The 18792-nt window shown below is 29.1% G+C and overlaps 1 protein-coding gene across 1 annotated transcript; it reads right to left on the bottom strand.

Moving 5' to 3' along the window:
- Positions 1–806: 806 nt before the first annotated feature.
- LOC111916446 (uncharacterized) lies at positions 807–6387 on the bottom strand. Its single transcript, XM_023912124.1, has 14 exons — positions 6340–6387; positions 5861–5938; positions 5287–5466; positions 5161–5204; positions 4978–5098; positions 4843–4902; positions 4628–4747; positions 4509–4522; positions 4282–4289; positions 4088–4173; positions 3659–3734; positions 3421–3477; positions 3260–3267; positions 807–947 (listed from the first exon to the last, which is right to left on the bottom strand). Exons 1-14 carry the CDS (start codon positions 6385–6387, stop codon positions 807–809), a joined length of 1041 nt encoding a protein of 346 aa, XP_023767892.1.
- Between the last annotated feature and the right edge of the window lie 12405 nt (positions 6388–18792).

Consider the following 18792-nt stretch of genomic DNA (forward strand, 5'->3'; position numbering starts at 1 on the left):
TATGTGTTTAGGCAGAGGCTAGATCAGTATATACGCGTGCGAGATTACCAGAGACATCCGAGGTGAGTCTTCTTACTATACTTTACCTTGATGGTAACCAAAGTTATGTGATAGAGTATCTTGTATGCTATTTATGTGATGTGTTGCACTGCATTATTTCTATGTCATTTATGATGTGGGTATTCCAGAGTTTACAGAGTTAGGACCGGAAGGTCCACAGAGTCAGGACCAGATGGTCCACATAGTTAGGGCCAGAGGGCCCACAGAGTTATAGCCTTGAGTGGATAGTATGTGGTATATGTGGTATTTTGGATAACTCACTAAGTTTCGTGATTACAGTGTTTTGTGCTATGTGTTTCAGGTTTTCTTAGGATCACAGGATGGCACCGGCTCGATTGTACACACCAGAGGAAGAGTTATGTTTTCGAGGATCCTGGATTATTATTTGATTGAATATGGAATTCTTTTTTTGTAATCTCACAAAAAAGATTTTTACAAAAAGTGTTTTATGAAATTAGCGATTTCAAATGAAATTTTAGTTTTGAAAAATTACGGTGTTATATTGCCGCTGAGATGTTGTTGTCCAGTATCATAATGTTTGCATTTTTTATGTTAAAAACATATACAAACATGTGTTCTTGCCCGCAAAAAGGGAAAAAATATCTGCATTTAAATATGTATTGTCATATTTAGAAAATATATACACTATAATAATAATATTAAGATTTTTTTTTTAAAAAAAAACATACAAGATCAACATTTTTCTTTTGTGTTTTTTCTTCGTCTCCATTTAACCAATCTATAAGTTATTTCCTGAATAGATTGTATCGGTTATCGTCTTTTTCCTTTGCTTCCCGTTCCATTTTTTCCTTCATTTCTTTATCTATCTTTTTCTTCTTCTCCTCTTTTTTTGGTTTTGGAATTGGCTTATCCTCAATGTACTTTGTCTAAATGGTGAATCATGTGTTATCTAGTGTATAATAATATATGTATTTAAACAACTTTTGTTAATTTAGTGTTAGAATCACATATGTTTAGCATATTGTGAGTTGGACATAGATGAATACCCTATATGGAGAAATTTTCAAGTCTCTATCCTTCTCATTGTAATTTAGCAATTCAACCTATGAGTCTATAACATCATAAAACAGATATTCTCCTGGATACAATCTTTCAAACATATGTTGGAAAACTTCTCGTTTGTTTTCTGTAAACAACACTTGATCATTGTAAATATAAAAAATCACTTTGTTAGTTTATACTTTATATTGTTATATTCGTAAGTTTAATCACATGTTATTGATCCATGTTGAAAAAGTATACTTAACAAAACTTTTTAATCATATGTGATTATGTTTGGTAATCGCATGTTTTTAATCAATGTTGAACAAGTATGTTTGATGTGATTATTATATTCATAACTTTAATCACATGTGATTGATTAATGTTGAAAAATTATACTTAACATAAATTTTAATTATATATGATTATGTTAAGTAGTCATATTTGATTAATCCGTGTTTAACAAGTATGTTTTGATGTGATTACTATATTCATAATTGTAATCACATGTGATTGATCACTATTGAAAAAGTATACCTAACATAACTTTAATCATATATGATTATGTTGGATAATAACATTTGATTAATAAATTTTGAGCATGTGATTAATTAATGTGATTTTTTATAAGTGTTAATCACATATGAATAACTTACTATTCACTTCCTTGTAAGTTGAAGAGCCATTCACCGAGAATTTATTCATCAGATGTTAACTTTGTCTTCAATGAAATGGCTCGTTCTTTATATGGAGACCTCCTTTTTCTGTAGCGTTTGTTTTTCTCTTTTTGCAAGGCTCCTCCATGATATTTTCATTCTTTGGAACTTTCGGGACAACTTCTTTTTTTAAAACGATTTTAATTTAGGTTGCTTTTTTAGGTTGAATTTCTTCCACTAGAGCTTCCTTATGATTGAGGTTTTCTGGTTGGGTAATTTTCTGTTATTTATATGTGATTATTATTGTCAGAAATATTATAATGATATGTAATTATATACATAACATGAAATTAAATTAAATTAAAAAACAAATAATTAATTGTAATCACATTTGATTTAATGTTTAAGAAATATTGAAATCATATGTGTTTACATTTATAAACATATGATAGTGTACAAATCAAAAAACAAGAAATATTACCTCTGGTGGTGTGAGCTGCGTTATGTTTAGATCATATGATGGCATAAAACTTTTTTTTTCTGTGTATTCTATCATTGTCTTCTTGTAAATAGAATTGACCTTATCATCGTTTAGCATTTAGGAATCTTGGATTTGTTGTGTGTTGGCAAGAATACTTGTCACAACATTTTGTATTGTTTTTTCAACAATAGTTGTGTTTATATTTTCTCTAAAAATCACGCAAATGAAAAAAACAGTATCCATAGGTTGTTACAATTATATGTCATTATAACATACGTTGTTACAAATATAGATGATTATAATCACATATGATTATAACATAGTTTATTACAATTATATGTGATTATAATCACATGTGAGTGATTATAGTGACATGTGATTATAACATATGTTGTTATAATTATATGTGAGTATAATCACATGTGAGGGATTATAATGATATGTGATTATAACATAGGCTGTTATAATTATATGTGATTATAATCACATGTTATTTATAACAAATATAATCACATCTGATTATAACCTATGTAATCATATAGAATCATATGTGAACATAATCACATGTGATTATAATAACACGTGATTTATAAAAAATACAATCATATGTGATTATAACATTTGTAATTATATATAATCATATGTGATTGAAGCTCTTTCGTGTATTTTTAAGAAATATAATAACATATTATTAAAATAGATTAAGGGTTCTTTGTTTTTATAATCATAACATAATCATTTGATAATTTAAATAATTGTATGTGATTATACAAAAACATATCATATGTGATTATCAAATTACATTCAAAGGACTTTTAAATTGTACAAATTACATACAACAAGATAATTTGAAATATTTAAAACATTAATTACGAATGTATTCATTAATTTATAACATATTATCCCCCTTCAGAACTGAATATTGTTATTCAGTGATTTATAACACCTGATTATAACATATTCTTCCCATTCACAACTAAATAATATTATCTGATAATTAATACAATATTTTCATTAGATAATAATATCCAATACCCTCTTCTTCACTAACAATTTTTACCATCAATTCTTTATACAAAAAATATAATGTTAATAATCATATATGACCGTATAAATATATTTTTAGTAATCATATTTAGTTCATAAATATATACTCATATTTACCTCCTCTAAAACACTATACAAATATAGTTTTTCCTTTTTCTTTATCAGTATTCTTACCTTCCAGATTCTTCCCTTCCACAACTTTCTTATCTTCCAGATTCTTCCCCTCTAGACCTGAATGCAATTAGAAAAGTTAATTACTTATTTGTAACTTGTACAAATATATTATATTGATATGTGAATATAATCACATGTGATTATAACGTATGTAGTCACATGTGATTATAACGTATGTAATCATATCTATTGTATAAGTGTATAAAAATGTATATTATTGCTTACCTCCTCTTTCAACATTTTAAGGTTGTTCTCCATTTTTTTTCCTTCTCCTGTTTCAACATTCTTCCCATCCAGATTCTTACCCTCCACACCTAAATATAATTTTAAAAAAAATGTTAATCACATGCAATTACAATATATATAATCATATGTGATTATAATCCATGTGATTATAGAAAATATAATCATATGTGATTATAACATATGTAATGATGTAGAGTCATATCTGATAATAATCATATGTCATTATAACATATGTAATGATATATAATCATATGTCAAATAATCACATGTTAATATGTTATTATATATAAATATCAATATTTTTTTGAATGATCATATGTGATTATTCAAAAAACATATCAACATTTATAGAGAATATGTAGTCAGATGTGATTATAACATATGTAATCATATATATTGTATAAATAACATTGTTGCTTACTTGCACCTTCAACATTTTATGGTTATTCTCCATTTTTTCCTTCACTGTTTCAACTTTGTTGCCATCCAGATTCTTACCCTCCACACCTGAATATAATTAATAGAAAGTTGTTAATTGCATCTGAATATAACGTATGCAACCATATGTGATTATAGAAATGTTTATATATGATTATAACATGTGCAATCATGTACAATCACATCTGATTATAACATATGCAATCATATGCGATTATAAAAATAATTATATGTCATTATAACATATGTAATCATATATAATCAAATGTGAACATAATCACATCTGATTATAATATATGTAGTTAATATTCAAATACTATTTACTAATATATACTGGTTTACTTATTTTTTGAACATCTCTTTTCCATTATCATCAATACTTTTTTACCAACTTCTTCATGTACATTTCCATCAAAACCTTTATATAAATAAAATATGTAGTTAATTATATGTGATTCTATAAATATAATTATAATAATCATATATGATTCAAAAAATATATATGTTATTACTTATTACTTACCTCATTCTTCATTATCTGGCCCTCCTTCATTATTCTTTTCTGCTTCATTTTCCTGCTCTCATGTAATGTTATCACCGCCTTCAGTTCCCTTGTCCTTATCTTCTTCCTAATTTTCTTCTCCTATAACATTATAAAATATGTAGTTAATCATATTTGTTTCTATAAAGATATTTATAATAATCATATACAATTCAGAAAAATATTCTATTACTTACCTCCTCCTTCATTATTTTTCCCTCCTTCATTATTCTTTTCTTCTTCATTTTCCACTCCTCCTATAACGTTATCACCTCCGTCACTTCCTTTATCTTTGTTTTCTTCCTCACTTTCCTCTCCTATAACATTCTCACCACCTTCACCTCCCTCATCCTCGTTTCTTCGTCATTTTCACTTCCTTTAATACTTTCATCATCATCACTTCCATTTTCTTCTTCACCATCTTCATCATCATCATCAATAATATCTTCCAAACTATTTTTCAAATGATTTAATGTTACATTTTCAAGGAATTGATCAATCCTTTATCAGTTAACATTTGTAGCTTCTTAAACTCCATCATAATCATTATTTTATAATCCTAAATCACAAATGAATGAAAGTATATATTAATATATGATTAAATATTAAGATTATTAAACAATGACACTAATTAAGTTTACCTCCTTATTCAACTGTTCCTCATTGAACTCCTCATTCAATTCTCTTGTTCCAAAATCTCCCAGCTCTTCTTTCTCATAATTTTCTCTCGTCTTCATCTTCTTTGTACTCCAATGGAAGATCACTAGACGTTTTCTTTCATCTTTTATAAGCTCAACTTTAACACTGTCTACATATAGTAACTGCAAAAAAAAATGTCAATTCTATAATATGTGATTAAATCACATGTGATTATAGAAATCCAAATTTTAAAATAACTTTATTTGATCAATCACATGTGATTTTAGGTATAATTATTTTTAACATTTGTATTAAACACTAAAAACCACATGTGATTATAACTATTTATTTTAGATTCTAATATCTATATAAATACTGAAAATTATATGTGAATAAATAAATTTACATTTTTAATCACATGTGATTATAGTTATTCATGCTATAAAATATGTTATATATAATGAAAATGATATGTGTTTAAAAAAATTTATTTTTCAATCACACGTGATTATATCTCTTCAATCACATGTGATTATTATAAAAATATTGAAATAAAAGATAATTTATTAAACGTACCACCGAATAAGCAGATGATTCATTAAAATTGCTTGTTGCACTGTATGGATCAAAGGATTTTTTGGTTTTCCTATCATTCTATCAAAAAGGAGCACCAATCAATTTTTTTTATTTTTGTCTTCTTCGTTATGTAGTTCAACGGGTGCGTGTTTTCTTTTCTTGAAGAGCTTGATTCTATCAAAGAGTTTATCAACAATGCTATAAAATTCATCTTGAAGTTCATATCTGCTTTGTTTGAGGAAACTATCTTCATCTTTATCTCTTGTAGACGAATCATGGTCTTGTTTTTAAATTGGATTGTCCATTCTTCATAGGTTTTATCGTTTTTTGTTTTGAATGGAAGTTTTCAAAACTCAATGCTTCCTAATGGAAATCCAAGCATTTGATGAACTGATTCTCAAGTCACAACAATTTTTACTTTTCCAAGATCATTTTTTTGTGGTAGAATCAAACTTCTAAAGAACAAAACAACTTAATACCCCCGGCACCTCTGTCAACATCATTTTTAAAATCCCCCTAAATCCCATCCTTTTTACACATTCTTTATGAATATTATTAAAATTTTGCATTACAGACAATAATGATCTAGAGGAACACCTATAATCAAATAAAATAAATGATGATTTAAATTCATATGTGATTATAAGAATTAAAGAACTTACTATATATGTGTGATATTTACCAGAAAACAAAGGAAATATAATCACATATGATTTGTGTGTTTTGCATATATAAAATATTATCGAAATCATTTGTGATTATGTGTTTATGATATTTAAATCACATGTGATTCCTGTGTGTGTGTGTGTGTATATATACATATATATATATATATTAATATATATATATATATATATATATATATATATATATATATATATATATAATTATCATTATCATATGTTATTATATATGTCTGATATTTTAAATCAAATGTGATTTAACTAAAAAATACAGTAAATATAATCTCATGTGATTTTTATCTTTTATATATAAAGGTATTTTTTTATCATAACATATGTTAATCATATGTGATTTAAAACAGAATATATACTAAAGATGGTAATCATAAAAAATGTACGTGTTTCTGATTGTGTCAAAATGCTTTTTCACTATCTTCTTCTTTCTTCTCTTTTTATCATTTTTTCGGAGTCGGAATCTTCACTTCATCATCAATCTATTTTTCTCTTTTTAAAGTTGTAGATTTTCTCTTTTTTGACTCGGTTTTTTCTACAAATGATACAATTGTTGTAATGAGAATCACATATGTAAACAAATCAATAATAAATAAGTATACATTGTTCAAGACATGTGATTAAAGTAATGAGTTTTTAAAATTAGTTATAATCACATGTGATTTAGTTATACCTTTTTCCTGTTTTTTTTAGACCTCTTTTCTGTTGTTTCTTCTTCAATTATTCTTTTTCTTTTTCTTTTTCTTTTTCTTTTTCTTTTAGATTTTTCTTAGACATATAAATATAGATATAAATCACAAAGTATAAAACAATGTTATTATAATAAAACTTACATTGTTATTTGATAGATGTTAAGCACAAGTGATTGTAGATATTTTGTATGTATAAAAGATTGTAATCACATTTGATTAAAAAGAGTTTTTTTATGTTTATGTCTATAATCGTATTTGATTTGATTATACCTTTCTCATTCTTTTCTTCTATTTTTCTCTATATTTCTTCTGTTACGCTATCCTTTTTTCCTTTTTTGACCTTTTGTTTTGGATTTATTGAGATATAAAAATACATAAATAATCAGCAAATCACAAAGTCAATTTTAATCACATGTGATTAAATATCTTTTGTGTACATATAATGTTCATAACAAATAATAATCACATGCTACTGAATCTGTTTTGTTTTGGTACATAAAAGATATGAATCATATGTGATTAATAACAAAGTATTTGTTTTTTGTTTTATAATCATTTATGACTGAAATATACATTTTTCAATTATCTTTGTTAGCGATTTTCTTGTTGTGTTTCTTTCGGTAGGTTTTTTCTGTGTACGTTTTTCCTTGTTTTATTTAAAAAAAATACATATATAATTAGAAAATCATATTTGATTATACACATCAAATATATGAATCACAACTGATTATTAAATGATTTAAGTGTTACCATTTTGATTTTGTCTTTTGGTTGTTGCTTTTCTAAATTTTTTGAGTACTAGTCTCTTTATTGGTTTCCAACATGTACAAATACATGTATTATAAGAAAATCATATGTGATTATTTCAAGTTGTGAAAAATAAATAATATACAGTTTATATAGATTGTGATCACATGTGATTCAATCTTTGTTATATGTATAAATGTAATCACATGTGATTCAATCCTTTTGGATATTATAACATCAACAAATCATTTATGATTGCACGCGATCATTATATGTAAGAATTCATCACCGAATCATATATGATTGAACACAGTCATTTACAACATATGTTTTATCACCTTCATGCACGTTTGTTGTATCTGTCTTCTTTCTGGAATATTTTTTTTCAAACGTTTTAGTAACTTTTGCAAGTTCAAACATACTTTATTTACTTAATTCATGAATAACAAAATACTAAATCGAGAAGATAATCATTGATAGCCATAAAATCGAGTTTTATTAAACAAAAAACTTTCAATAACCTGTTCTACAACTAGAACTAGTTTTTCAGTACACAAAAACTTTTCAATAAATGAAGATTTCATGTATATTGAGATAATAAATAGTAGAAAAACTCGATATAATTTTAAAATCGAGTGTTATCAAAACATAAAACCTTCAATAACTTGATCGGCATAATAAACTAGGGTTTCTGTTCAAAAAAAGTTTCAAGTAGTACAAATTTAGTGTTTATTGAACAAAATTACAGTAGAAAAACTCGATAATCGTGAAAATCGAGTTATATTGATGAAAAACACATCAATATGAGTTTTGATACCTTTAGATGAAGGTTTTTATGGCGATCTCCTTTCAAAAAAACTTTAGAATAATACAGATTTAAAGTTTAATGACCAAAATTCTAGTAGAAAAAGTCAATAATCATGAAAATCGATTGACATTGTTGAAAAACACATCAGTATGAGTTTTGATACCTTTATATGAAGGTTGTGATGACGATTTCACTGTTTTTGATGATATTTGAAGTGTTTTCGTGTTTGATTCAACAAAAATCGATGAAAATATTTTCGTTTTTCATTGAAAATTCGTTGAAATTTGAAAGAGAAATGAGGTTTTTGCGTTAAGAGAAAGAGCATTTTGAATTTTGAGTATCTAGGAGACATCATGTTTGCACATGATTTAGCAGGTGCAGGGAAAGCTTCGATATTTACGATTCCACCCACGTCGTTTTTTAAATGATGCATGTTTGCATCAAATGTTTAAACTAATTATAAAAATGTCACCTTGTAAATTTAAAGGTGGTTCTTGTTCTCAATTGTTCTCGATTAAACGACTCCCCCCCCCCCTCTCTCTCTCTCTCTCTCTCTCTCTCTCTATATATATATATATATATATATATATATATATATCCGATATTTATATATTATTCTATATTTATTAGGAAAACCTATCAAATACTTAAAAAACAGTTTATCAGTTTATTACATATTGAAATTGAATAACCTAATCAAGAAAAAAAATCGAACTATGTTTTAAAAACAGAAAAACCGATAAACATTTTTTTAATGAACATAATTTTTGTTTTAAATAAGCATATCCCAAACACCCTTTAAATATGTATAAAAGTGTCGGTTCATAACCTGAAAAAATATTTTCCAATTGTTTATCGATGTTATTGTAGGATTACCCTTTTTTTAAGGGAAAGGGAAAGAGAAGAGAAGGTATGGATTAAGAAGGAAATTTTATCTTTTCTCACTTAAAATTCATCCCCAAAGTATTAGATAATTGAAAGAAAATGCAAAGGAAATAACAGATTAGTCAGAGTTTATTTTTCCTACCCTTATGCATTCATTCCTTCTTCACTTTCCTTTCCTTAAGTTTAAAAGTCGACAACCGGAGACTAGTGTCCCCAATGGGTCATGTACAAAAAAAGGACATTATCAAAATAATAATTTGAGAGGGTACAAAAAACTTGGTCATGATTTGTTTGGAATAATTCCCCACCAATAGTTCGTCATGTTTCACATCTAGTCTATCGCACTACAAAAACTACTATGATATGATACTATCATTCTAATTACTAAAATTAAATGTAATCATATTAAATCCTCATTGTCGTCAGTGGTCATGATGATTTGTGCTGTTTATCAAAATCTAAAACATGTCGTAGAAGAAGATGTTCTACCAACAGTTATTTTATTACAAAAAATTTTAAAAAAATTGTTTTCATTTTGGAAAATTGTGATTGGAAAGTCAAATTTGAAAGTACAATATTTAATATGAAATAGTTGCAAGTTTAAAATGAACTAGGAGGTGAACCCGGGCTTCGCCCTGTGTTTTTTTAGCAATGGACAAAGAAGTATAACCTGTTTGCTAGATCCAAGTAATGCCATTATACACAAACAACCGATTTTCTAAAGCATTTTACTCTCTTTATTTTTATCAGCATTTTGGCTAAAAAATAAATCCATTTTAAGAAGTGTCATCCAATTTACAAAGCATGTTCGTTGCTTTAATTGGGTACTTTTAGAAATTAGGATACTATAATACACTATATGACTATATGAGAAGTTATCACACTGATAAAAGATGCTTAGAACTTATCCGTAAAGTGAAAAGGTGACTGAGAACTTATTATTATTACTTGGACAAATCCATTTATGTAATCTTGAATCCTAGCTTCCGAAACAATTTCAAATCCTTCATTTATAAAAAAACAATTTTAGAATCCTCAATTAGATGGTGTTATATTGGACATTCCTTGATGACCCTATATATATTCACAGGAAAAAAACAAGTCATACAAAAAAGAATATTAAAATAATATAATACAACATGTAAATACCTGAACCAACACAACAAGAGAAAAAAGCAAGAATTTGTAGAAGATCCCATTACAAAAGCTTAAGCCATCTTCTCAACTTCAACATTTATAGCTTCATCATCAAAACCCTTTTGAGTCAATGTGCATAAATGAGTCAAAGGCATAAAAGGTCAATTATGGAAATAATAAAATTTGTAGTTACGATAGAATCATTTTAACCTACAAATTATTATATTATTTAAAGTGAAAACCGCAGGAAATAGCAAATACATCGCTCTTTTTACCTATGTAAACATTGTAAATTATTTTTCACAACATTCAGTGCTTTGATATTATGGGTTCAATGTTCTTTTCAAGTGTAAACCAAAAATTAAGATATAAAGGCAAACAAATGCCACGTCAGATATTATATCCATGATTATTATGGTTTTCTTTGAATCACCCTTGACATTGAAATCATATAAGAAGAAAAATATATATCATTAGAATCAAATTAGTTAAAATATAATAGTATATATGTATTCCATAACTAGTACGAGGGAAATTATGAGGGCAAATATTAATGAGCAATAATTTCTCTTTTCAGGTATACAACAAGTCCCCTTTCCAACCCAAAAAAGATGGATTTCAAGATGATTTTGTGTCCATATAACATCAAAATGATTTTCTACAACTATTCCAACACCACCTGCTTCCTTTGATATATCAAAGTCATTTAGTTGGCAATTTCCCTAGAAAACAAGAAAGAAAAAATTAGGGTGTATTTGGGTTTGTGCGTTCTGAGGGAATCAGGCGAAATTGGAACCGATGATTCCATTATATCTTGTGTTTGGTTATTAAGTGGACGGAATTCAATTCCATAAATTGTTTTTCATTCCATGATTGACGGGGGAAGGAATTCAATTCCGTCCTATGTAAATAAAATAAAGTTGGACTTATGAAATTTATTATGGAAGACATAATCAATAAAATTACCAATATGGATGTCCCTGTATTACAAAATGACAAGCTTTTGTGAAAATATCACAAAATGACCCCATTTGGCAAAATGGACTTTCCATAATGACTTTCATTTATGAGATGATACATTTGTTTTTGCAAAATGATATCATGTTTTTTGCAACTTGGATCCTAGATTTTGATAATTAATGTTTTTAGAAACTAAAAGAATATTAATTATTAAAGATTAAATATCAAAAAGACTAAATGTATTTTGTTAAAATTTTGTATAAAAATAATAAACCATTCTCATTACCATGAATCTTCATTTCTTTAATTATCTGAAAAACAATAACATTCAATATATACAACTTCGGTGAATGAGTTCATGTCTTGAAAGACAATCTTGTGAGAGATCTGAAATGTACATACTTGAAAGTCCTATTCCAAAGCAACATTTCTTGAGCAGTAGACCTGAACATGATATTTGGTAAAGATATCACTATGAAGCCAAATATGCTTATAACATCATACTAGGAACAATTATTCTTGCCTTCTAGGATGTCTTGGATAATATAGATGTATAGTTGATGATATAACATGTTATGTAAGTATTTATACAATACAGTGATATTTTGTTATAAGCCGGTTCAAACAATGGAATAATGCAAGACTGAAAAGAGTCACCATGTGTGATCTAAGAGGGTCATAGTTTATGTAACTAATACCTCTAGGCCCAAAAATCCAATAAGACCCACAAAGATGGATCTTGTTACTTTTGTGAAGAAACAAGATAACGGAAGAGGAACTGCTCCTTTATCTGAAAAGATAGTTTGGAGAGACTTGTATTCTAGGTATCTACTCGATGGAACTTATACTTTTCATATAACACTCAAGTACTTGGTACTTAAATGTTAATCTAATATTTGTAAATTGCATGCAAATATTCAAGAAGAGTAACCAGTTGAGCATATACAAGTTGGAACTTCACCCTCGGAGTTTAGTTTATCATTTATGCTTAAAACATAATGTACTTGTAGTATAAAACAATGTTTGTTTTGAAACAATGTAAGTTTTAATTTAGTGTGTCTAAATATATATCTTAGTTAAATTATTAAAATTTGATTATTTACTTAAATCGTTTTTCATAACGATAATATTCATATTAAAAAATGACTAACTTCTACTTATGAAACTAGATCTCGTAATAGAATTATAAAGTAAATATCAATGTTTTCTAAATAGCAAGTTCTATATGCAAACACTTTTGACTTAAACTTGTTTTGAATCAAAGTTATCTAAGACATTGTTATCTTTACTATATAAATGGAATACATATATTCCAACTTCAAGAGAGGGATATTTAAAGGAAAATAATGTAGTTTATTTGACATATGTGGATCTTATTTATATATAAAAGATTTCTAATGATATTTTTGTTGGATTAGTGTCTAAGTCCATAACTATTTTGGTATGTACTTGACCCGATTATGAGCATGGTCCTTTTGGGTTGCCTTCACCATTGCAATATGTAGGATGATTTAAGGAGAGAAAGGTTTAAATATGATTTATTAATATATTATGAGAATAATATATTAAAGGAGAAATCATATTGTTTAATTAATATTAGTCAAGAATTAATTGATGATTAATTTTGTGGCTAAAAGAGATTAATTAAACTTAGGGGACTGGACTGCAATTATTGGATAATTGAGTTATTGGGCTAAGGAATGCTAAAGGAACAAGGGGTGAACGAAATTGTGATGGAAGCCCATCATATTTTCGTCCATAGCCTTATCCAGAAGGTTCCATGGGCTGCTTAGAGTTTAAGCTGTCCATTAGGGTTTTGACTGAAACCCTAGCAGCCCACACAAGTATATAAAGGACCCCTTAGGCCCCAAAACCGTGGACAACTGATTCTCTAGGGTTTCTAGTCGTTTTTGGGCAGCCTCTCTTCTTCTCCTCTTCATCCAAGTTGCATAAGGTGTTTGTGACTCCATTAGAGGTGCAGCACTTGAGGCACTAAGCTTTTGAAGCCAATTCAAGCAAGGAATTGATTGTTATTGCTATATAACAATCAAAGGTAATTCCCTAAACCCTAATTCAGTTCATAATATGTTAGATCTAAGTCTATTAGTCTTGGATTCAAAGCATGTACAATAGAGAAACCTAGATCCAAGCATTAGGGTTTGTATGAGCACATAGGATTGTTCTTATGCCTAAAACCCATCAGTGGTATCAGAGCCTTGATTGGTTTCAGTTGTATGTGATGCTTAACTGTTTTATTTGCTGAAAAAAACGAGTTTTTTGCCTTTGCCCGACTCAACTCGGCGAGTCAGTATCTGGACTCGGCGAGTTGGCCCTACTCGACGAGTCCAGGTTTGACTCGGCGAGTCTGTACGTCAGGCAGAGGGTATTTCGGGATTTAGCTGCTGTTTTGACTTGGACTTGATGCTTAAATTGTTTTATGAAGTTAAAATCTGAATTTTATCTTAATTATATGTTTATCCTTGCCAAAACAATAGATAATTTCAAATCTTTTAAATATTGGTTGTTTATGTGATAAATATGGATTATTTAAAGTTATTTGGTAATTATCTAACGACTAAAATTAAGATTAGGTCAAATATAGATAATTATGTAATTAAATGTTTAATTTGAATTATTTGTTGTTTGATCCCTAATGTTTTGAAATGTTTCAAAACTTGCCCTCAAGTTTTGGAATTTAAAAGTTGATTAAAAGTTTAAATTTTGAAATGTTAAATTCTAAAACCCTAGTAATTTGAAAAGTTCATATCACACCCTTATGGTTTTATTAATTAATTAAAGTGTATAATTAAAAGTGATTTAATAAATCCATAAAGTTTTTGGTATACATTTAATTAAATTAAAAGTATAATTTACTAAGTTAAACCACCTAGTATTTTAAAAGTGTAAAATACACCATATACTATATATAACATTAAAAGTCTAGTATTATATATGTATGAGTAAACAGTCAGTCTTACCGTTAGTAGGCCTCATTCACGAAGCTGGTCTATAAGGGGTGTTTAAGGAAATGGCCTATAAAATGGCGATTGAATGGGTATCCACTCTTACCCACCGCACTCTTGACTAGTGGAGGGTCGTTAGCCGAACGGGTAGGAAAGGAGATAAACCTTCCATTATAAGTATAATGAAGTACAAAGTAACTAAATGCTTTTTCAAATTCCCAAATCATAGTTACTTTAGGAAAAATGTGAAATTGTATGCTAATCCATAGAATTACACTTCGTACCCCTGTCAAACGTTAGTGGAGCGTGTGTGGTTAACCGGCACACTAATTTGGGGATGACATTGGTAGCGAAGGGTGACTCGATGTTTGTCATAGATCAATGGAGCATGTGTGGCTAACCGTCACATTGATTAGGTGATTGTAGCATTGGGTGCACCACGTGATTCGTATGGTTATTCACACCTTGTTTGTGATCCTCGGCATCCCAGACACAAATAGTAGGGCATAATCGAGATTAAACATGCCATTGAAAAGTTCAATGAATCTCAAAAGATCTAGGAGTTTCAATTCATTTAAGACTTAATCTTCCTTTTCGTTTTTCATGGTGGAAATTGGTAAATCGTCATTTACCTACCTTCAAATATTCTGCAACTAGATTACGGCATCCCTCTTCTAGGTTGTAGAGTATTGTGTTGGATCCTAGCTTGATGTTTCATTTGGGTGTTACATCAAGAATTCTAATCAACATAACTTGAATTTTCTCCCGTTTTGTAGATGTCTGAATCTTACAATGGTCTTCCCAAATCCTTTGGAACAAGCTTTCCAAATGAAGATGACATTCCAAGATACGATCAAGGAAATGAGAGTCACGCTTCACTTCCTCCACCTCCTCCAATTATTCTCCCTGACCCACAAGCTCAAAGGCTTGAAAAGTTCAAGCTCACTCAAGCCCTTTTGGCAAGTAAACACGAAGATGGGAAACCTGTGTGTGCACACGTCTTAGAGATGAAGTCACGCATTGATAGGTTAAAGATGTTGGGTGTCAAGATTTCAAGTGAGTTGGTTGTTGACTGGGTTCTTCAGTCACTTCCTGAATCATATAGTGAGTTCGTTAGAGAGTACTATATGATGGACCACGACGTGACCCTCATTAATCTCACCTATTTGCTTATAGCTACTGAATCAGCAATGATTAGGCGTGCTGGTCAAGCAGATTTGTCTGGTGAATCAAACTCCCAAACTTCAATGGACACTGGCAACATTGGAAGTCCAAAAAGAACTAAGTCTGTGATTGTTCGATGTGTTGTTCCAAAGGAGTCCATTTGCTTTTATTGCCAAGAGAAGGGGCATTGGAGACGAAGTTGCCCTAACTACCTGAGAGATCTAAGAGATGGGAGAGTCAAGATGTTTGGCTCTACTTCAGGTAAAATCCATTATCTAACTCTTTTTAGTTCCTATTCTAGATTCTTAATACATGATGTGATAAGATTTCATTTTGATGTTTTGTAGGATCGAAGAAAGGAGAGGAAGCTTAAGGGAAGAAGTGAGCTGAATCTAATCGTGAAGAAATGGATTTCGATCGCATTACTTGAAGAATAGATTCTTGAGCTACTACTTGGAGTTAGAATAGATTGTTAAGAAATATGTAATAACATAGTTTTTCAATTGAATTGCATTGTAAGGATAAATTTTTTCCGCAATAAAATGAATTTTGACTTTATCTTGTTTATTTATCCTTGCAATGGCATGTATGAAAGAATTGATGTTTGAATGTTTCTATTATTAGCAACAATGGATTTGATTCTTAATTATGTTATTTGTGGAAATGTCAAAAGTTTACCAAATAGGGAGAGTTTCTCATCACCCAAGTTTCAATTGGATAGAAACTTGGAATCATGCAATGTGTATTGTATGATGAATGAAAAACTTTCACATTTGGGAAACTTAGACTAATTCTTTGGCAAAGTGTAAATTGAAGGACAAGGAGATCAAGTACACAAGGTTGTGAGTTGATCAAGTCCACCACAAGAGTGACAAAGATATTCATCATGATTTACTAAACTTTAGTAAATATGATTATACTTATAAGATTAAGTGTAATTTTGAGTTGATTGAAAGAGTTTCAATGAATGGTATAATGAATAAAGAAGAATCAGGTAGGCAGAAAGATAAAAGTTTCTCCTTTCTAAGAAGAAGGGAGAGTACCTTTTATTGTGTTTTATGATAAGTCTTTATGATTAAGAACCATGTCTCAATAGATCCTCTAAGTGAGTCTTAGTGCAATTACATGTCTAAGAAGATGAATCGAGTATTGTAGAAATGGTTAAATCAATAAGTCAATCATACTTTGTTCCAATATCAAGTCTTAGAGTCAAGATTGTGACATTGAGTGAAAAGTTTTAAGTAGGTTTATAACACTCATCAAATGTGGAACTTGGAAAAGTTTTCTTATTCTTTCACATTTGAAATTGGTAAGTTGTGTTGTCTTGGATAAGACAAAGACCAACTAGGACCAATTATGTGAAGTGTTTTGTCTTGATAAGAATTACACTAACTCTTGAATATTTGCTTTGTCAAGAAATGTTTCTTGACAAGAGAATCTTATATATCAAGGAGTAAGTGGGAGTCTTAATGGTCTTGAAAGGTTTCAAGAACAAATCAAGAATAAACCTTATAGATCATCACTAGCACATGACTTGAGGTTTACAACCTATCGTGCTGACATTATTTTGTTTCTACGCCATTCCAATTGAGTTAATTGTGTATGAGTTCTCATTTGAATGCATACTAGAGCCTTAGTCGATGGAAAGTACATTGATATGTAAGGACAAGTTACTAAACTACTTGGAAGACATGGTGGGCACTCGTGTTACCATAAGGCAAGAAATCAAGATTAAGAAAGTTCAGTCCATATGAGCTTGGATTTGTCACAAACTTTGGTTTTGGCAAATTCACATGGATAGGAACTCATACACCATAAAATCTAAGTGTCATAAGATTCCCTCCTTCATAAAAATGAATGTGAGGAAATACTTTCACTAAGAGAGATCTTAAGAAGATAGCAATTGTGAAAATTGTATTCTCAAATTCGATTATGGTTACGGCATCCCTTTCCATAGTTCGAATTGTGAGATTTGGCAATTAGTTTGAACATTTGGAACTTAGTAACATAAGTTCTAAATTGTTCAAACACACATATGAGCTATCTAAGGAAAAGGGGTATAAGTTTAAGAGGCTTAGATAAAGGCTTATCGAAGCGTTTGGTATTAGAAATATGAATTTTAGAAATTCAATAGGCATTGTTTTCTGAAAGTTCATTTGTTTTCTGAATACATGTCAAAACTAGTGGGAGCATAAGTGTTATGCTTATATGATAATAATCATCATGATAGTGGGAGCATAAGTGTTATGCTTGTATGATTATTATGGCAAGTATTGCAAGTTAGCAATATTAATTATAGAAAAACAAAGATTCAATTTGCAAAGTTGCATGGGTTGAAAAGTTGTTTTGCTATAATTAAGGGACAGAATATTATACTTCGTTTCAAAATCTAAAGCTTAGATTGAGAAATTTTAATATCTTCAGTCAAATGATACATTGTGTATTCTTGAATTTCGATTATGATTACGGCATCCCTCTTCATAGTTCGAATTGTCAGAACATGACACATAAAATATTATGGCAAAAGATTGGTAAAATATCATATCTTTATGTAAGACATTATGCATCGTGTCCCATACGCTTCGGGTATAGGATCGATTGCAAATGCTATAATATTTTACCATTCTAAAATTTTCCAAATGTCTAGCGCATTAAGAGGGAAAAAGGACTAGAATTGGTTTTGACTAAAATAATTAAACAACTATCAAAGGACGATCCAAAGTTCGCTGAGGATTGGTCGCTTGTGAGTAGTTGAAAGTATGGTATTGGATGGACCATATCGACATTATTATGAATAGATAAGATTCTATTAAGAATGAGTTGTCATATGGCAAATGTGGAAATGTTTCCATATTGGGAGTTGGATATTGAGAATCTATGT

This window comes from Lactuca sativa, chromosome 2 (assembly GCF_002870075.4).
Source record: "Lactuca sativa cultivar Salinas chromosome 2, Lsat_Salinas_v11, whole genome shotgun sequence".
NCBI classification, from domain to species: Eukaryota; Viridiplantae; Streptophyta; class Magnoliopsida; order Asterales; family Asteraceae; genus Lactuca; species Lactuca sativa.